This window comes from Notolepis coatsorum, assembly GCF_963971535.1.
Source record: "Notolepis coatsorum genome assembly, chromosome: 5".
NCBI lineage: Eukaryota > Metazoa > Chordata > Actinopteri > Aulopiformes > Paralepididae > Notolepis > Notolepis coatsorum.
Window position 1 is genome coordinate 113876617 of NC_140169.1, and position 22858 is coordinate 113899474.

The following is a 22858-nucleotide window of genomic DNA, read 5'->3' on the forward strand; positions in this document are numbered from 1 at the left end:
TTATCCCTCTCTCCTCCACCCTTTCTCTTTCTTCCACTGTCCATCTTGACATCAACGTTAATTGACTTTCGCTCTACTGTATCTCTCCCGAGTCCCTCACTACCTGGCTCATTGCCTGGCTGTTATTCTGCATCCGAGTGCCGTCTGCCATTCCATTCGCCGCCTCCGCTGTCAATCAGTTGTATCGCCTGGTCCCGCCTCTACCAATCACAAGCGGCAGCACGGCTCCATTGTGTGTGTGATCCGCGTGAGGGAGAGAGTCAGATAGTTCTCCAACTCTGTCGCAGACAGTGAAATCCTGGTTGTTCCCCACCCACCTAGGTTATCTAACTATCGCGCCGCGCCGCCGCCACAACTAGAAACAATGGCCTGGCAAAAAAAAAATAAAAAAATTTAATAATTTTTTTTTTTTTTTTTATAATATTTTTCTTTTTAAATCTGTGCAGGCCAGGCCACCGGGAAAACTCCCGGTGCTCCCGATGGCCAGTCCGGGCCTGGTTGGCTACCACGATGTTTGGTGCCCTGCTCTGATTAGCATGTACATGTTTGATAGCAATTATTCCAATGGCATAAAGGACAATATCTCATGATAGTTCATCAGCTCATTATTGGATATGTCAGCCCTGGGTGCTGTGTTTTCTCAGTTAAAGGTAAACACACCTCATAAACCTGCAATGTCACTCACCCACACATCCACTCGCTCATCCACTCACTCACTCACTCACTCACTCACTCACTCACGCATGGTTAGCCATTTAGCCCCTAGTGGCGAATCACAGGCATGGTACTCTCTGTAAGATACTTTGCATTATGACACATTGTGTGTCCTTGTTGTTATTAGCATACGATTGAGCATGCTCACCAGCCCGTTAGTTTAAACAGGCCATGCTCCTGTGATTGCTTCAGTGAGGCAACCTAATCCCTTGCAGCCAATCAGAGCCGATTAAAGGCCTCTCCGTGTAAGTGGATGAGCGTACTGAGGTTACCATGACAGTAGGGGTCAAAGTACCACACACCAAATGCCACCCCCCTCATCACACATATGATGGTAACCAGGAGGGAAATGTGATTATGAATCCAATGATTATAATCCACCTTTAGCCAGGTCATGTTTTTAAGCCATGTCAAGCCTTTGAGCCAGGTCATGTTTTTCCGTTGAATTATTTAAATTCAAGAAAATCCACTGTTAAAAAGTCAAGTTGTTTCCAAAGTCAATGAGTAATCGTGTTAAATAATCGTGATCTCAATATTGACCATAATAATCATGATTATGATTTTTCCCTACTTCCACCTCCTACTAGATGTAAACCTCTAGAAGACTGATACAGTAATTGCTTACATTAAAAATACCTCAAAAATGATTAGATAGATAGATAGATAGATAGATAGATAGATAGATAGATAGATAGATAGATAGATAGATAGATAGATAGATAGATAGATAGATAGATAGATAGATAGATAGATAGATAGATAGATAGATAGATAGATAGATAGATAGATAGATAGATAGATAGATAGATAGATAGATAGATAGATAGATATATATGGCAGGTAGATACTAGATAGATTGATAGTTACGGTAGGTAGATAGTTACGGTAGGTAGATAGATAGATATGGTAGGTAGATAGATTGATGGATGAAAGAAGATCTATCTCTACTCAAGGAAAATGGCAATACAATAATCTAATCCATCTTCAGTGCGTATTCACTGTGCTCATTGATCAAAGCTGATACCATCAAAGCTTAATGTGACATGATTGTGTCGGTCAAAGGCCGTGGTGACAAGAGTTTTCCATCTAGCTGAGAAGCAGTGATGAATCACTTAGCGGTGATCAGAGAGACTTCAGGATATCCCTGATTGGATGATCTGATAGCAAACGCTCCACATGCACGCACGCACGCACACACACACACATACACCCACACACCCAGACACCCACCCCCACACCCACCCCCACACACAGAGCAGGAACTAATCCACTCCATGATGGAGGATCTGATAACTGATAACGCACATGAATCTCTCTCTCTCTCTCTCTCTCTCTCTCTCTCTCTCTCTCTCTCTCTCTCTCTCTCCGCCTCATATTTTATGTGACAGTCCCGACAGTGTATAGCACACACTCATCACACAAGCTGACATGGAGGAAGGTCCACTTTAACATGCATTATGTCACATCCCTGTATCTCATCCATGTCCCACCTCCATTATGCCATCTTTTCCCATATATATTAACCCTGACCTTACCAGGGCAAGCCATCAGAATAACCCTGGCCTTACCAGGGCAAGCCATCGGATTAAAAGAAAATGTACCCAAATAACACAGCTGTTGGCCTTGTGCCCTGAAAGTCAATAGTATTAGCTGCTCAAAGTCATCCCAACAGATCAGACCCACATAGACCCCTCTTTCTTATGGGGAGACAAGTAGAAGACACATATAAGCCACATATTGTTAGCCTCATAGCAAATAAGTCATATTTGAACGTTTTCGGAAAACAAGAAAAAACGATTTGTTTTATTGATAATGTTGCAACAAAAAAAAGACACAACAGAGATTGCATAACAAATACAATTGACTTAGGCAGAATATGCCATGACTTAGGCATTTCTTATCTTACATAATATAACCAAAGTTGTTTTACTTTCCTAAACATAACCAGGTTGTTTTACTTGTCTAACCTTAACCAAGTTGTTTTACTTGTCTAACCTTAACCAGGTTGTTTTACTTGTCTAACCTTAACCAAGTTGTTTTACTAGTCTAACCTTAACCAGGTTGTTTTGCGTGTGTTAGATCCAGCTGTTATGTTCAGGGTGTGTTTGTTATAAAGCTGTTACGTTTCTTCTTCTTCTTTCTTCTTGCCCAGTGGCTATGTCACTTCCTGACCGCCGGTCTTCTTTCTCAGGTCTACTGTCATCTAAATCCTTCTCTAAGTCTTTCTCTAAATTGGTATGAAGTTAATTTCCTGACCCTGAAGCAGAAGATTGCTGAGTGTTAACACAGTAAACCATGTTAAATGAACAGGTTCACTGCAAAAACTCAAAATCTTACCAAAATCTTATTTCTAGTAAAAATGTCTAATTTCTAGTCAAAAGAAATCTCTTTACACTTAAAATAAAAAGCAAATATTAACTTGAAAATGAGCTTGAAACAAGTGAAAAAGGTCTAAAAACAAGTAATTTTTTAGGTGATTTAGGTTAGGTTATTAGGTTATTTTAAGTGTAAATGGATTTCTTTTGACTAGAAATTAGACAAATATTGGACCTCATTCTCGAACATGTTTGTAAGTATCTTTGTAACTATCTTTGTAAAAAGTTTGTACTACCACAATTACGAAAACTGATCTGGATTCCTGAACGCGCAGCTGGGCTCCCATGAATGAAGAACGTCACTCATTCTTAAACTGGAAGCACGTTCTCGTACACCTTAATTTGCATACAGAAACGCCCTGCCAGCTCCTTATAAGGAGAGGCTATCCGTTGCGTCTGCTCCGTGCTGACCCTTATGGGGGAAATATTCAACCGGTAGCGTGAAAGCAATTTGCGACTGATAAAAATGTGATTAGATTAGATTTAAATTTATTGTCATCATTATACAGCACAACAAGTACAATACAACACCCAACCAGAGTGCAAATGTAACAGTAAAGTGCAATAGTAACATACAATGCACAGGTGATTAAAGGCTTCATTTCTGAGAAAATAAATAAATAAGAACTCTTACAGTATACAGTACATGTGTGCGTGTGCGCTAAGCCTGCCTCACCAAGCCGCTTCTCCACGCATTTATTTATTTCTAACCAATAGAAATAAATAAAACCAACAATAAATTATATCATAGAGAACAAGACGGTATATGGCATATTAATACAGTCTATTCCATTAGCTATAACTGCGGCGATTGGGTTTAGTTTTTATTTATTTATTTATTTTCAGACATGGTTCATTGAGTCATGACTATGAAACATAATTGTTAATGATACAAATATTTGTTACGGGGTGGTAGGTGTGTAGGACCCAGGTGCAGTGTAGAACGGATAAGACGAGGCAGGTGTTGATTTTCAAACTAAAGGATACTCTTTTATTTAGAGTCGGCAAAAAGGAAACACGCAGACAAAGGCGTATAAACAAAAGGGGAGATGCACTGTCTCCAAAACACGTCAGAGCACATAACAACAAACTCTAATACACAATAAATGGGGAAAGCAAAGGGGAGAAAGCTATGTCTCCAAAACACGCAATGAAAGAAAAACACGTGGGCACTCAAGTGGCGAACGATGTAACGGGGTGCGTCGCGAAGTGGCCGGCCAGGGTTCGATTCCCGGACCCAGCATCCTTTGCAGAATGTCTTCCCCCCGCTCTGTCTCCCGTTCTTCCTCTCTCTCTCTCTCTCTCTCTCTCTCTCTACCGGACTGCCCGGTAGTAAAAATCTACAAAAAATAAAAATAAAAAAAACACGTCGGGCAACGGCGCTTACATAAGCACACAATAAAGATATTGTTAGGGTTTGAAACCGACCTCAAACGCACGGCACAGACAGGTAGTTCAGAGTTAGCCAAATACTAGGGCGTATTTATTTACAGAGTCAAAAAGGAGTCAAGTAACAATTTCGAAACAAAAAGGGAGACTGCCTTCGGCAGAGTTATCTGCGGCTCTGCAGATCCTCTTGGTGTTAGAGGTGGGGAATCGGTGTTGACGCCGTAGCGGCTCTGCAGATACTCCCAGCTTCAACTCGAGGTGGAAACGGAGAGAGAGAGAGAGAGATCAATAACAGTGCAACATAACACAGAGGCAGTGCGGTTCCCTCCTCCCTTAGCTGAGTCCAGAACAAACAAAAAACGATAATCTTCAGTGTTCTCCACAACACACAATTTAGCTGAGTTCAGTGCAAACAAAAACGATACTCTTCAGTGTCTCTTCTAAACACACAATTCAGCTGAGTCCAGTGCAAGCAAAATGATACTCTTCAGTGTCTCCTTTAACACACAATTTAGCTGAGTCTAGTGCAAGCAAAAAATTATACTCTTCAGTGTTCGTGAAACACACAAAACAGAATAATCCAAAAAGGGGTTTTGGTTCCAACTCACCAAAGCGCAAACGCGTAAAGCGGGTAAACGAGGCGCAGCTCCAAACGGGGGAACAAGGTTTTCACCAGCGGCAATCCACAGATGTCCTGGAGGGAAAGTAGACGAGGCACAGCAACGGGGAGACACAGGCAGAAGCAGAAGTATTCAAAACGACCCGACATCGATTGAAGGAAGGTCCCAGTATAAGAAGCCTCTGGGGCGCTAATCACAAACTATGACAGGTGCGTGCTGGAATTGATACTTGCTCCAAAAGCGTGTGGCGGGGAACGAACCAATCCTCACAGATATACACTTGATAAGGCAATGACACGGCAATCAATATACATGGCAAACGAACTTATTCTCCATGGCAGGAGAGATAACTTAGCATTACTCACAACGGTGTACTCACGGGTAGGTTCAGTGATTAACTGACAGCCTGAATAGTAACCAGGAAGAGCATATGAAGCCAACCTAACTAGACACACCAGGTACCAATGAATGCAATCAGGACAGATATGTAAGGGATAATGTATAGCTACGAGGTCATTGTCGCAAAATAATTGATCGACACGGAGTTTAGAACACCATCGACAAGACGAGATCAAATGCAGACGCAGTTGTTCTGTGGCTCCTCTGTCATCGCCGGCAGCCGGCAGGTGTGTGGTCTGATTACCTGATGAGTGCAGCTGTGCATATGCTGAGCGTAGCTTTCGTGACTGTCTGCAACCAAAATGCTTGATTGTGATTGGTCAATAGCGCTGTGTTACCCGTATTAGCGGTCATTATTGCGCGTTGCCCATAGCAGCAGTCCGTTATCGAGAAATAACTGACCGCTGTCAGGGGCAACCGAGCGTTATTGACCAATCACAATCAAGCATTTTGGCGAATGTTAAAACGCCATGTAATAAAGACAGGTTAATTACCACCAAACGTTACAAATATTATCGTATTTATTATCATTATAATTATTTAATTCCGAGGATGTCTGTAGAATCGAAGTGACACAATCCCCAAGGATTTCTCCCAAATGAAGCCGTTAAAAACTCAGGTGCACACTAATACATAGAGACATATTCGTATTTATTTGTATTATAATGATTTAATTATGCAGATGTCTGTAGAATCGAAGTGACACAATCGCCAAGGACTTCTCCCAAATGAAGCCGTTAAAAACACGGGCGCACACCGGTCTGTCCGACCTACGACTGCCTTTTCGAGTTCGTAAATCCTACGAACGAATTTACAATACGAAGATGTTCAAGAATACCAAAGAAGTTCATAAATCGAGTTACGAAGGAATTTCTTGGTAATTTTCTGCGTCAAAAATGCCTAAGTCAAAGAGATGACTAAGACAGATAGTGACTTTGGACTGTAACAAGCATTCTGATAGGCTGAGGACATAGGCAATAAGGCAGGGTGATGCAGCAGTGTTAGGAGAGAAAAGTTAGGCAGATATCACAATTTGGCCAAAATATGACTTAGGCAATTATGCTATGAGGCTAATGATATGGAAGCTGGGAACCTGAGGATCAATTTGAGATGCAGCTTAGCACTGTGTTTCACGTTTTTCTATTCATAAACCTGCAATAAACCTTTTGGTTAGGCACCCACTCAAATTGTAAACGTTTATAGTTTGCATTGCAGCCATTTGGGTTGATACCATTTGTTACAAGGATTTAGTGCAAAATTTAAGCATTTTTGATTAATTGATAAACATGGTAAAAAATACCTCCAAAATACCACATCAAGACACCAAGACCCTGAGGAACACAGTAGAAAAAGGTAATGCTTTTATTTGGTATAAAAAACCAGCCAAAAAAATATTCTCACTGCAATGAAATGGCTACTATGGAGACTAACATCATCACACATGAATACAATTGGGTTCATTGGATCCACAAAAGTCTCACAAAATACCACATTTGTACTGCATGCTAAAAACATTATGGGATTAGCATAAAATGAGCATGTCTGTAAAGGGGAAACTCTTGGGTACACATAGAACCCATTTTCATTCAGATATCTCGAGGTGAGAGGTCAATGGGCCTCTTTGAAAATGTCCATGGCAGTTTTTCCTTCACCAAAATGTAGCCTTAACTTTTGGAGCATTATATATCGCCATTCCAGAAAAGCTAGCATGATGTGGTACCAATGGACACCTTAGGTTGTCTAGTTTCATATGGTATCACTACCTTCGCTTCGTTTAGAAAATGCTAGAGGCGAGGAAGACCGTCCCACTGGCAGGACGGAGTGTACCCCGGCAGTGAGGCAGTATTGGTGCACTAGTAGTTAAATAAATAGTCTGTTGTGTATTTTCTTTTCAATCTGAAGGTGAATAGTATGAGTAGGTCACTGACCAGGTGCTGTAATATGATGAGCAGCAGGGTCAGAGCATGTAGTGAGTCATGTAATATGATGAGCAGCAGGGTCAGAGCATGTAAGTCATGTCATAAAAGAGCGACACCAGTCATTGGAGTGACAGCTGATTAACTGTGATGTGGTCCTATAGCCCTTATTACCTCACCTTGGCGGAGGGTTATGTTTTCACCCCTGTGTGTGTGTGCGTATGTGTGTGTGTGTGTGTCTGTCTGTGTGTGTGTGTGTGTGTGTGCGTGTGTGTGTGTGTGTGTGTGTGTGTGTTAGGGGTGGGCAATATAGCCGTAAGATAATATCACAGTATTTCAGTTATTTGCGATAACAATATTCATGACGATATGAATTCCTGAACAATGTTTTATTGGTGATTGCAGCAGCATTTATTAATGCAAATAGTCAAACACGAGTCAAAATATAAACACAAAAGTAGGTATAATAGTGTTTTCCTCTGAATATTCAGTAAAAGTATAAATGAGTCATTCCACCAATCCAGTCCGATTTGGACTTTGGGATTTTTTTTTACCAAGAGGTATTACTTTTCTGAACACCCCTCAAGATGAATGACATATTTAACTTCCAGAAAAATATATTTTCCCATCTCAGGCATGAAATCTCTATTATTTTTGGTCATTATGGTATGATATGGACACCATTATTCTTCAACCCCGTTACGGACACTCTGGAAGCTCTCTGAATAAGATTAAAACATGTATTTGTGCTAAAGTCAACATTTCTATAATAATTAGATGTCCTTCACACCATTTCTATAATTGCTCGTCTAAAAATTACGTAAAATCCTACACTTTTGCTATTCTGAACCCTGAAATTTGCCTTTTTTTGACAGCGGCCGCAAGCTTTTTCATCAGAAATGTGATTTGACCTCAGATTTTGAACTAAAATCGATATTCTTATGTTTGCTCTAAACGTTTCAGACAAAATTATTCAAAAGTTGAATTTGTTTTTCATAAACTTAAAGAAATAATTAATAAACATGTAGCTGTAACAGGGTTGAGTCTAGGGTAAAGTGTGAGCACACACACACAGCAACATGCACATTACAATTAATATGTATGTGGCATAAGCATGTTGAAAAATCTCAATAATTAATTGAACTATTATTGTATAACTTCAAAATCAGTGTTAAAATCACAACCCTGTTACAATCTCACAACCCTGTTACATTCAAATGTTACATTCAAACGTAACAGGGTTGAGTGTAACAGGGTTGTGATATTTTGCACAAAATGGTTGCTACTCCACATGTGGTGAATGAATGAATGAATGAATGAATGAAAACTTTATTAACAGATTGCAGAATGGGTACAGTACAGTACAGCTCAATACATACAATTGTTAAGGGGATGCAGACCAGAGAAAGACTTTCGTCTTGTTTACATCAGGGTCCCCCATTTTCAATTCATCATAACATATATGACATACATGACATACAGATAGACAGTACTGCTCCATCTATACATTTATGACATACCAGATTTGCAATTACAGTACTGTTTGTGATACAAAAAGAGTCCAGAAAGAAAAGAGTATATACATTAGGCGTGGAAACTGTACATTGGATTGGGTAGGTGGGGGTGGGGGGGGACTGTACATTGGAGGTGGTTGGGTGGGGGGGGGGGGGGGGGGGGGTTGGTTAGGAGTGGGGGGGGGGGGGGGGGGGGTCGTTAGGGGGGGGGGGGGGGGGGGGGAGAGCACATGGCATGCATGATATTAAGAAAGCATCTAAAGATCATATTCACAAGTAATAGTTTGCTATATTTTTTCAAGTAACGGTGTTGAGTAATTATGCTTGACTACCATAATATTACATGATAAATGACTGAAAACATAGTACAATGAGGTAGCTACTTGCCTGTTTCTGGTGTTGTGTTCTCCAAAATACTTCAAAGTTGTCACTTCCTGTTTCACATGCTTCTATGGATTGAACCATTATTTTTGTGGGGGGGGGGGGGGGGAATGCTCAGTGTAACAGGGTTGAGGGTTACTGAGGGACAGACTGAATAATGTTATTTTAATGAATAATTATTCATTTATTTTGAAATAAATCATTGCCAGCATTAACAGCACAGATGGATGTGTATGTTCATGGAAAAAAGTATGGACTTTTTACAAATTTTCTTGGTCATATCCCAAATAAATTTGACATGTCAAAATACATGGTGTCAACTGAAATAACAACATAATGCATAATAAAAAAAAAATTACATTCATGCAATGTTTTTACACTTTATTAAAGAGGACATTGCAACTGAAATAAATAGCATTTCAAAGCACATTTTGGTAACTGATTAGATAAAAGACACTTAAAAACATCAGAGGGACTCAAATCGGACCGGATTGGTGGAATGACTCAAATAACTAAATTGTTTAATATGTTTGTTAAAAAATTGCTCAAAGTAACTTATCCTGATACTTTTCAGGAGCCTGCAAAATAGTATCCTAATAAAACTGACCGCCGATATTAAGTACAAATGTTAATGCGGTGACGAGAGCTTGTTAGGGTCTTCCAACGTGTCGACGTCATCACACCGCTATATTCTTAATATCATATGACACTTTTTTATGTACAAATTAGTGTGTGTGTGTGTGTGTGTGTGTGTGTGTGTGTGTGTGTGTGTGTGTGTGTGTGTGTGTGTGTGTGTGTGTGTGTGTGTGTGTGTGTGTGTGTGTGTGTGTGTGTGTGTGTGTGTGTGTGTGTGTGTGTGTGTGTGTGTGTGTGTGTGTGTGTGTGTGTGTGTGTGTGTGTGTGTGTGTGTGTGTGTGTGTGTGTGTGTGTGTGTGTGTGTGTGTGTGTGTGTGTGTGTGTGTGAGATCTCCTCTAGTTAGATCAAACCTAACCTTCCCATTTTCAAATGAGCGTATCTCCTGACCCGTTAGTCATACATTCACAATGTGAATATTCATGACCCCTACAGGGAAAGACCTGTTGATTCTGGTGACTCAATGACCTTTCCCCTGGCGCCACCATATGGATTCATAGCCTGGGTCTCTTGAGACTTGCAATATCGGCAACATTTGTTTCTGTTATCTACCCAGTAAAATGTTGCATGTGAAAGTAGTGGCAAAGTGGGGAGATTGTTAGGCCTTCTCCTGAGTGCATTCTTCGTTGCCCATATATAATCCAGGCTTTCTGTGTACTATTCTAATATATATACTGTTTGTTACAAGGATCTTATTCAAATATTTAGTTCACAATCACACCATTCTCCATTTCCATTCACCATTAGTCCTATCATGTCTATTTTATGATCTATTCTATTGTATTATTCTATTTTATTATTGTATTTTTGCACAATCAAGGCGGGCATGGCCACCTTCATTTCACTACATGTCTTGTGTATGTATGTGACAAATAAATCTCTTGAATCTTGAATCTAGTAGTCAACTCTCTTACCCAATTCTCTCTCTCTCTCTTCATCTATCTTCCAGTGTGGTCACCCTGCCAGCTGTCAGAGTGTGGGATGTGGCAGAGAGAAAGCAGGTGGCCGAGCTGCAGGAACATAAATATGGAGTGTCCTGCGTCGCCTTCTCCCCCAACAGCAAGTATATAGTCAGCGTGGGCAACCAGCACGACATGCTGATCTATGTCTGGGCCTGGAAGGTACGGCCCCCCTGGGGGAGGGGGGGGGGGGGGGGGGGCAGTTATAGGGAGGTGTTAGTCTGACGTCACTTTAGTTTCCCGCACGGTCCACCCGTATAGGGATTTATCATTGGGAAAGGATAATTATCGGCTATTGTAGTCATTCTGCCTCATGGACATTGGCAAGCTTTCCATTTTTGCACAAAATGAGTTCCCTTCTATCACTAACATTATTGTTTAAGCATTTTTGGTTGATTTATATTTAGCTACTTTTACGATTAATTGTGAATTTTTTCGTGTTGAGCTATGGATTGTGGGTGAATACACACAGAAAGGTACACCATGACAATGTTCATGCTTTATTTGTTTTAAACGAGACAATTTAGAAATGGCCATGGGTCAATTGGAAATACATAACCATGTCAAGGAGGGGTGGACCGCACGGGAAACACCAATGACGTAACCCACTACACCTCCCCTATAGCTTGGGGAACAACACCCAAAATTAAGAATTCCAGTATGTTATTTCCATGGCCTAGGAAAGTTCAATCAATATTTGTGAACATGAGCTACTTAATCCTAAAGCCAGGAAATCAGAGAGAATGAAGACACACTTGTGATGTCATCAAGTATAGAGCTTGGAGCTGCTCCGTAGACTGTGACATGCATTATAAATGTCATTTTTCAGTCTCTAGCATTGTATTATAGTAATAGGAGTTAGTATCAATGTGTTTTAGTGTCTAAATACCATATTGGCGGATTGCTCTGATTCAGCTCAGACCATTTCCTGCTCCAGTAAATTAGGCCTGATTTGAAGGCCTGAGTGATGTCACTTCAGGCTCTGGGTAGCGGACAGTGATGTGATTGGCTCTGTGGTTGTAGCTAATGCCACGCCCACAATCTACCTAGACTGACTACACAGCGAGTGGAAACCACTTCCTCATACTGCGGCAGAGTGAAACCCACCTCTGCATGCACTCTGGAGGGAGAGAGAGATAGAGAGGGAGAGAGAGAGGGAGGGGAGAGACACCACTGTGCAAACACTCCGCGCGCAGGTCCCCCCCTCCCCCCCCCCCCCCCCATTCGGGAGCACTTGGGCCTGCGCGCGGAGTGTTTGCACAGTGGTGTCTCTCCCTCCCTCTCTCTCTCCCTCTCTATCTCTCTCTCTCTCCCTCCAGAACGGGAGAGGGAGAGAGTGAAAATAAAGAAAGGAAGAGGGAGGGAGGGAGGGAGGGAGAGAGGGGGCCTTATCAATAACGGCCTGTCTTTTTTTTTCTCTCTCTCTAACTCTCTCCCCTCTCTCTCCCACCCCCCCCTCTCTCTCTCTCTCTCTCTCTCTCTCTCTCTCTCTCTCTCTCTCTCTCTCCTCTCTCTCTCTCTCTCTCTCTCTAACTCTCTAACTCTCCCTCTCTCTCTCCCACCCCCCCCTCTCTCTCTCTCTCTCTCTCTCTCTCTCTCTCTCTCTCTCTCTCTCTCTCTCCTCTCTCTCTCTCTCTCTCTCTCTCTATTTCTCTCTGTCTACCAGTCGCAGACTGTGTGGACTGACTGTCACTCAAAGTGCTTATGGGCGGAGCCAGGCCATAACAGCCTGAAATCTTGAGGCTAAAAAATGATGGTTTTGAGTACTTGATATAAAACAATGCATTTTTTTTGAAAAAAAACTTACAGATGTCTTCAATAGACTCACAGGAATTGTGTAAAGTTGCCCAAATAGTGCTAGGAATAGCAATGCATGTCCCCTTTAAATGGGAGAAAAATGTTGTGGACCAACAGAATATCTGTTTTATTTTCCTTTTTTATACACAAACAAGCTTCATTCTATTGTTGTGTTCTCAGTTTTTTTTTTTCATGTATAATCAGAACATTATGTGTCATCTTTATAATCTGTCCCTGATTAATTGTTTATGGAGCAGATCCAAACTTACTCCAGAGTTTCTTAACTAATTATTTCTTGGACTTTCTCAGAGCATAGGAATAACATGTAATAACACGTATTCTGAAAAACAGGCGTAGTTTATTAATAATAATAATAATAATAATAATAATAATAATAATAATAATAATAATAATAATAATAATTTTATTTATATAGCACCTTTCATTTGCAGCTCAAAGTGCTTCACAGAAAATAGCATAAAATGAACATAGGCATAATATTTGCATACAGTTGACAGAATAAAAGCAATGCATAAAGTGCAGACATAAGAATAGGTATAAAAGACAATAAAATGTGGGCAATGTAGAAAGTGCAGACATAAGAATAGGCATAAAATAAGTACAGTGTTGCACTGTTGCTCGAAAGCATGTGAACCCTCCGGAACAGCCAGTCCCCCAAACACCCCACACATCAAACCCCACCACATCCCCATCCAATGATATTGCTTCCTGATGTTGACTATTATCCTCTCGCCTTATGACGCTAAAGTAAATGGGTTACTAACCTGATGGTCTGTTAATCCTAAAATCCATAAATATATCTGGTTTATGGTGTTGTTTTAATATTGTATTAAGCGCACATCCGTACTGTTTGTTGTGTTGCAGAAAGACGTGATAGTAGCGACTAACAAGGTGTCCAGCAAAGTGACTGCGGTATCGTTCTCGGAGGACAACTCCTACTTTGTGACGTCTGGGAACAGACACGTCAAGTTCTGGTACCTGGACCACTCCAAGCCCATCAAGGTGCGTCTGGGAGAACAGAGGTTCTCAAACCTTTTCACGTCAAGGACCCCCTATACCTTTTATTGAACTTGTGTTATGTGTGGACCACTGACTCTTTGGCTGGTGGAGGTCCCACTTAACAAGAGTAGTAATACCTTGTAATAAGCCTGGGTCCCAGGGTGGGAGACCACATATATTTCAGTTATTTGAGTTTAGGTAATTTGGCAATGACTCACAGTTAATGTTATATCAGCACAAGTATGCTGATGTTGGGATTTCTTTGAGAGCTAATTCACCACTGTATATTGAAAATATTGGAGTATTGACAGCTAATATTGGCCTCTGGTGTGTTTAGGCCAGCACTCCTGTCCCCCTGCTTGGGCGCTCAGCACTGTTGGGAGAACTGAGAAACAACTTCTTCTGCGATGTGGCCTGTGGGCGGGGCCACAAGTCTGACTCCATCTTCTGCATCACGTCCTCTGGTCTGCTGTGTGAGTTCAACAGCAAGAGGATTCTGGATAAGTGGGTGGACCTACGGGTGAGTAACTGAATGTAAATGACTAAATGTAAACTGACAATGACAGGAAGCTGCTACTACTACTAGTATTACTACGACTACTACTACTACTACTACTACTACTACTACTACTACTACTACTACTACTACTACTACTACTACTACTACTACTACTACTACTACTACTACTACTACTACTACTACTACTGCTGCTGCTGCTACTACTACTATTATTACTACTACTACTACTACTACTACTACTACTACTACTACTACTACTACTACTACTACTACTACTACTACTACTACTACTACTACTACTACTACTACTACTACTACTACTACTACTACTACTACTTGTTGGGGATTGTATGCGACCCCAATTGCACGACACAGACAGGTATTCAAAGTTAGCCAAAAACAAGGGCATGATTTATTTATACAACAGAAAAGTGCAACACTGACCCATTAAGGGTAAAAAAACACTAAAGTCCAGGAACACAAAAATAGCAGCACTGTGCCACGCCGGGTTTTCCTTTTTACCCCCTTGATGCCACCATCCACTTCAATGTTAACGTTAATATCGCCTAATCTATGTTTTAAATTATGGCTATGTGTCTAATCTGCCCGTCGCTTATCAAAGACTATTTTCCAGTCAGTGCTGTCAAGGCAGATTGGTTTTTTATCGCTTCATTTCCGTTTCAGAGCATTTTGAAAAGCACCCGTTTTGAAATAAAAAACAGTTCATTCTAGACCATTCTGTGATAATCGTCTTTTACTGGAATATTCCAGAACGTCGATATTCGTCGGCCTATTTATGAATCGTTTTCAAATAAACGCTAGATGATCAATATTATACGTGCACTCAAGCACATTCGCGCCGCGCACGGATAATCGGCGTGTTCATTTCCTCTTGGACTTTTCCAGTGAAACCGAAAGAGCCCATTTCACAAAATGGCCTATATCTTCATCAAAATTAGTCTGATTATCCTAACACTGATAACATAGATTCCTTACCTGACATCAGATGGTATCCAACTGGTATATTCCAATTCCTGATCACCATTCGAAAAAATCGCTAAGTGTATGGATCCAACGTGTATACAGTGCAGTACATGATTCCGCGGGGCTGAGAGGCTCCAGAATGAACTGTGGTAACCCCGGCTGGATCAGTGGACTGGAAAATGTGGAGTACCGGATTTTTTCCCCCATCCATTTTCATTGAGTCCATTCCAAAATCCCTTATGTCATCTGGGAGACGATAGGGGGCGCTTTTTTCCACATATGATCGCCGGCGGTGCTCGGGTAGGCTCGCGTGATCCAATATGATTTCAGATCGCTAAAAAAAAAAAATCTGAGAAATCTCGTGAGTGGCTTTCAACATAACTATTGGAAACCCGAGATATCTCGTGTGTGGCAGTTAAAGTGTTAAAGGGCGACCAAAAAGGTAAACAGTAGGGATGCTCGATATTGGCTTTTTTACCGATACCGATATACCGATATTGTCCAACTCTTAATTTCCGATACCGATATCAACCGATACCGATATATGCAGGGTTTCCCCCCCAAAAAAACGGAATAATTTCAGGTAATTAACATTACATATCTCTTGTTGTGGAATTAACACAACATTAATACATTATGCATACTTTTGACAATAAATAAAATCAGAATTTGTTCTTACTTGCTTATAGGTTATAGAAATGTAAAAAAAAAATATATATATATATATTTTTTGAAAACCGATACCGATATTTTCCGATATCACATTTTAATGCCAATATCAACCGATAATATCGGTAGGCCGATAATATCGGACATCCCTAGTAAACAGGAATCTCCTAGAACACTGGCATCCTCCCGACCAGAACGCTGCCGACGGGCAACGCAGCAAACAGGGGGTCCAAGGGGAATGGGGTGAGAACACGGGCATCCTCCCGTGGAACAATAGAGAGCGATGAAGCGGTCTCACCCCGGGAACGAGGTCCATGAAGAGGGAGTAGGGAAGTAGCTGGCACGACATCTGGAGTGGGAACATTGGGATCCTCCCGTGGAAGTCTAGAGAGCGAAGACGGTGTCCTACTCCAGGAAATGGCGATAGGTGGTAATGTACAGAGACGACCTGGCAAGGAGCGGAAGGCAACCAGCAGTACTAATACTCTCCCGAGGAGCTGATTGCCAACCACTCATAGGTGCGGGAGGAAGAAAGTTCGGCACGCCCCCTCGTTGGGCAGCATGCAGTCCTACCCAGCCCTCACAGTACCCCCCCTCCACGGGAGCCACCTGGCGACCACAGGGGTGGGGAAAACATCTTTTCAGAGAGCGGGGCAGGGGACATGACAGAGCAACAAACAAAAAATGGAGGCCATGCTAGCAGGGGAGCGTCTATATTTTCTACAACGGAGTTCGGCGATTTGCGAATCTGATTGGCCACTGACGTTTCTGGTCATGTGACATGAGCGCCCAATAGCGTGACGAGCTGTGTCTTTGCCCATTTCCGCGTCGAACAGCCTGCAAAGCACCTGGCGTTCTATCGCCTAACCCTAACCCTAACCCTAACCCTAACCTTAACCAACTTCGAAAGAGTGCCTAAGCTTAACCGTCGGAATCAGGGCAGGCGTTCTATCGCCATGCTCTAAGACAAACTCTAACCTTAACCGACTTCGAACGAGCGCCTAAGCCTAACCAGTGTAGAAACTTGCGGTCCCACGATTGGGCGTACATGTCACATGACCAGAAATGACACTGGCCAATCAGATTCGCAAATCGCCGAACTCCGTTGTAGAAAAATAACAGGCAGCAGGCGAAGCTACACATAAAGTGGGGCTAGCAGAGGGACAGGGTAGCTGCCAGGGCATTACTAGCAACAGGGCCTATGCTAGCTGTAACACATACATCAGCATAGAGGCTGTGCTAGCTGCCGGAGCTAAGCTAGCAGAATGGCTAGACTAGCATGAGAACACATGGGGTTAGCTGCAGGGGCTAAGCTAGCAGACGGCTGGACTAGCTGAGGAAGCCGGTTAGCTGCAGGGGCTCTCTAATACACTGTCTGTGCCGGCTGGGGTCGTCGACAGGGCCAGGTCGTAACTGTTAGGGATTGTATGCGACCCCAATTGCACGACACAGACAGGTATTCAAAGTTAGCCAAAAACAAGGGCATGATTTATTTAAATACAACAGAAAAGTGCAACACTGACCCATTAAGGGTGAAAAAACACTAAAGTCCAGGAACACAAAACCTACTGCTACTACCACCGCTGCTACTGCTATTACTACAACCACCTCAAAATGATTTACCTCTCAAAGGGTAATTTCACATAATATAACTTTTTGGGTAATTAGGTGGCACTATGGCGCAGGTTAGTACTGTTGTCTCACAGCAAGAAGCTCCTGTGTTCAAACCCCGGCAGGGGGGATTTCTGCATGGAATCTGCATGTTCTCCCTGTGTTTGCGTTGGTTTTTTCCCACACCAAAATAAGGTACATACCGGTACTCCTGCCATTGTCCTTGAATAAGGTACTGGCATTACAACTGGAGTTGGTCCCTGGGTGCTGCACTGTGGCTGCCCAGTGCTCCTAAGTAGTTAGGATGGGTCAAATGTAGAGGACACATGTCCCCCAAGGACATAATAAAGTATAACTGAACTTACTGTATCTTAATTCACCTTGCCAAGTGTTTAGTATTAAACACAATGTAATATCTACACTGTAGTCAGTGTGCCAGAGCCTTGCAGATGCAAGGTTCTTCATGCTGTGTCTGTTGTAGTCACAGACAGGGTCCAGCTGTGGTACTCTGTCTAGAGGCTGTAACGGTGTCCTGACCCTGCCTTCTGTTAGGGAGTAGCCATTAGGAAGAGGACGACGACGGGATGTTTTTGGACTCACGAGGACACATTTACCTACTACTACTGTAACTTAGAATTCATAAAAAGTACTATTTGTACTATTGTACTATATAATTGACAGGACTATTTGGACAATATAGCATTTATTGACAGAACTATTTGGATTATAATCTATTTATTGATAGGATGATTTTGACTATGAACTATTTATCGAGTGTGACTATGTAGATACATACATTTATTATGCTGTTATATACAATGTAAGTTCTGCAATGCTCAAAGGCCTACTGTATGTTGGTCCCCAAAGATTTTAATTTTAATCAGGGACATGGAAAAAGAAAAGCAGAAATATAAGAGACAACGTGTGTTGTTGTGTCACCTTCCGTCCCCCAGACCAGCGTGGCCCAGTGCTTGTCCGTGTCGGAGGAGCTGATCTTCTGTGGCTGTGCTGACGGGACGGTGCGAGCCTTCAGCCCCGCCGACCTGCGCTTCATCAGCACCCTACCACGGCCACACCCGCTGGGCACTGACCTTTCAGCCCTCACCCAGGACAGGTGAGCCGCCGCTGGGGGGGACGGGGGGGGGGGGGGTACGGGGACGGGGGGGCGCTGCCTCTCCTTGGCCCTGGTCCACCGCAGGACCAGTTCTTCTTTTATCACAGTACCTTCTGTCTCAGTTGGCACCCTCTCCGGTCCCCATCTGTCAATTTGAGACATTTAGTATCTCTCCATAGAAGATACAGTCAAAAGGAATATGGCGCTCCAAAAGGAACAATCTGTAAACAATTATTCAAAACATGCATTTCATCCTGTGTCCCAGCAGCCATCTGTTCTCCGCCGAGACGGCCACCCGTTACCCAGACTCTGCTGCGGTGACCTATGACCCTGTCAGTCATTGGCTTACCTGTGTGTACAACGACCACAGCCTGTATGTGTGGGATGTGCGTGACGTCCACAGGGTGGGGAAGGTGCACTCCGCCCTCTACCATAGCGCTTGTGTCTGGGACCTGCAGGTAAACACACACACACATGGAGAATGAACAAGTAATCAGTGCAGTTCTTTGAGCACTGTGAGTCTAATAGCTATTTTCAGTGATGTTATTTGTATCTGTAATCACTGTTATGAATAGTTGTTTATAGTTCTTATTCTTCCATGTCAATTTCTCCTGATAGGGTTAGATAGGGTTTAGAATTTCTTTTAATAAAATAACTTAGAATAGATAATAGTTTACAAAAATGATTATGGCCATAGATTTTGATGAATGATTAGCTACAGACTACAATAAACCTCTCACAGGTGATGTCCAGCTGTTCCCATCTCTTGAGTTATCAGCTATAGGAATGGCTTAGTAATAGATGGCTCCTAGCTTCGTCTGTGTTCATGCAGGCTGTGGTCCTGTAAACAAGGCCTTCTAATATACATTTCTCTCTCTGATAAAGCAGGGGAATTACAATTTTGAAGCGGCAGTTAAAATCGTTTGCCAAAAATAGCTTAGCATTGCAGATCAGGTCACCCGACGTCAACAGTGTAGCTGTAACGGTGTAGCAAAACTAAGATCTTCTTCCTAGTGTGTTGGTAATCAAAACAACAGGCGTTTCAAGATTAAATGAGCCATTTTGCTCTTATGTCATGTTCAGGTTGGGTTTCCGGAAAAAGGAGCATGACATAAGAGCAAAATGGCCGCCGTGTGAATAATGGTCAATAAGCCTTCTGATCCTCATGCATTCTATGTGTCCTGTGTCGGTCTTCTCCAGATGTTCCCAGATGTTCCTGAGGGCTCCGACTCTGGCCTGGCGTCCGGGGTGTTCCTGAGCTGCTCTGCAGACAACACCGTCAGACTGTGGTGCACGGACACCCAGGGCCACACACACGCTCACCCACACAACGTCCTCAGCAACGTGAGTTGGGACGTCATAGTGTTTTGTTTGTTGTTTGTGTGGTTTTATCAATCAATTTGATCCAACTCTGAGAGGGAATCAAATCAATACACAAATCCCTCAGAGGAAAACACTTTTTAATTCATAGCATTTTAACCCTTTCACCACCGCACTACAGAAGGTTAACCTTTCACTACCACACTACAGGCGGTAAAATGGTTAACCTTCTGTAGTGTGGTGGTGAAAGGGTTAACCCTTTGTCGTGTGGCAGTGAAAGGGTTAACCTTCTGTACTGTCGCAGTGAAAGGGTTAACCGTTTGGTAGTGTGGTAGTGAAAGGGTTAAAAGAGTAATGTTTTTACCCCTCCCCCCCCCCCCCCCATCTGAAGACAGTATATTTTATATCATTCATACTCCAAAATATTTGGATTAACTATACGTTTGCATACACACAAATCGCATACATTTACATATATTGGGTGTTCAAAATATTTTATAGTTTATATAGTACTATATATAGTTTATGTAGCTTATATAGTTCTACATCTCGTCATCATCTTGAATTGACCTATCACAAACCCCAATCACAATTTTGTCCAAGGAAAGCAACAGTTGTGATTGGATGATCAAGAAAAGAGGGCGGGTTTGCCATAGGTCAATTGAAAACTCTACCACCACCACTATCATCACCACCATCTTTGCCCTTCAGGATCTGCTGAAGGTCATCTACATGGATGAAAACACTGCCTCCCTGCTGGACTCTGAGGGCACTGCATGTGTGAGCACGGAGAAGGCAGCGGACGGACAGACGGCGGAGAGCAGGTCAGGGATCAGGACGATCTGTGTCAGCCCAGACGGAAAACACCTGGCGTCTGGCGATCGAAATGGATTGCTGAGGTATGTCAGGAGGGTTTAAAGCAGGGGTCAGCAACCTTAGACATGAGTGCCACCATTGGCACGCGGTATCTTAACCAATGGCACACTAGCAAGTGTGTCAGAGAGGTCGCTTTTTGGAAGTGTTGAAGTGTCCTCTCATCCCCATGCCGAGTTACTTCTTTCATAGCCATTGACAGTTGCTAAGTTTATGGTAGTTTGACTGATATATCAGGGATATTTCAGGGTCAGAGCCAATCAGAAGGCTCAGTCTGTTGTTGTTTGCTGAACATTTAGTGTTAAAAGCCATTTTGAGACCAAACATGAGAAAACTTTAAAGGATAAGGCAGACAAGGCTGACTGTGTCCAGGTAGCGTGTATATTTTCCCTAACAGACTTTCACTTCCGCGTTCGGGATGCGCAATCTGATTGGCCACTGATGTTTCTCTCTGCGCCAATCGCGTGACGCCTAGTTCTATCACTGGTTAAGCTTGGCGACTCTTTCGAAGTTGGTTACGGTTAGAGTTTGGTTTAGAGCAGGGCGATAGACCACCAGCCCTGATTCCAAACTCTAACCTTAACCAACTTCGAAAGAGTCGCCAAGCTTAACCAGTGATAGAACTAGCTAGCAGGCTGTTAGAGGCAGAAATAGGCTTACTTATAATAATAAGTCCATACAGAAATTCTCAAAATGGAGGACCCTCAGAATTACGTCAAAGCACATAATAACAACAACACACAGTACTGAGAGGATAATGGTGATATAAAAACACCTAAAAGGCATCATGCTGTGCAAAAACTAATTAATACAGTATAGAGTAGCAACACAGAAAACGTATACAAATGTTGGGATGACCTCAATGGCTGTGACTTTCAAAGCGTCTGGGTTGGTGTGGCCTGCTGCCCCGTAATGCTGTGCCATGGGCTCGTTTGTGTTGCCGGTCCTGATGGCGTCTTCATGTTCAGCCAATCTCTCCCGCAGCTTGCTTTTGTGCAGCCAACGTAGAAACAGCCACACTCGGGTCTATACATAACATGTGTTGTATTGCAGTTAGCGACGCTTCTGCACTGAAATCCTTTGACTAAAAACAATCCACAAATGTGTTGTGTCCGGGGATGTTGTTGCAATGGTTGCAAGAGGCACATCTGAAAGTGCACAGTGGGTTTTAGGAACCAAGGCTTTGAGGAGGACAGGTAGGGTTGGGTACCGTTCACATTTGAACCGATACCGGTACACAGCGGTACCTTTTTTCTGTACTTTAGTCTGTAAAAATGTACCTACCTAAAAAACGTGTCCAAACTTCAAATTATTTATTATCATTATTATTTATTTAGAACAATTTGTTAATATATACGTATATATAAATTAATACACACACATATCTTTAAATAAAAAATTATGTTTTACAAAATAACAAGTATAAAACGATTAAACAAACCACTCTAGCAGCAATAAACTATTCTGCGGAACTAAAAGGTACACAACACATCTATATATTTAAATAAATAAATAATTTAGCATATTTTTATCATCAGAAGCACGAATAGTCTCTCCACTACAATAAAAAATAAAGATAAATAAATAAACATCTAGACATGATTTTTGAACGTTAACAGTAGGCTACCGGGTAGCCGCTAAAACGCGAATCAGTTGACTGTATCACTTTCCGTAGCTAGCCTAGCACGCTAGTTAACTTTCTCGGCTCGTCTGCAGTCAGCCGCCAGAGGCAAAAATGTGTGACAAACGAAAAGGAGATGACGGCAGCTCATCTGCAAAAAAAGTTAGGACCTACAGCAATCGCGAAAATTACATCACCATGGGCTTCACTGAGGGACCAGACAAACGACCTGAGTGTGTGATTTGTGGAGAAAAGTTGGCAAACTCGAGCCTGAAGCCCAGCAAGCTGAAGAGACATCAGGCGTCTAAGCACCCAGAAACCGTTGGGAAGGATCCGGACTTTTTTCTGAGGAAAGAACAGTCTCTCAAGGCGAACAAGCCCGTTGATGTTAGAGTAGCGTGGAGCAGGGGTGGCAGTGATTTACAGAA

General features: G+C 42.4%; 1 protein-coding gene across 1 annotated transcript in view; it reads left to right on the top strand.

Moving 5' to 3' along the window:
• Window positions 1-22858, top strand: part of LOC311228621 (mitogen-activated protein kinase-binding protein 1-like) — a 62065-nt gene that overhangs the window by 9355 nt on the left and 29852 nt on the right. The window contains 8 exon segments of the mRNA XM_084314546.1: window positions 10892-10900; window positions 10902-11063; window positions 13584-13721; window positions 14056-14238; window positions 18456-18616; window positions 18885-19074; window positions 19817-19960; window positions 20648-20835. Of these exon segments, the coding sequence (XP_084170672.1) occupies window positions 10892-10900; window positions 10902-11063; window positions 13584-13721; window positions 14056-14238; window positions 18456-18616; window positions 18885-19074; window positions 19817-19960; window positions 20648-20835 (1175 nt within the window).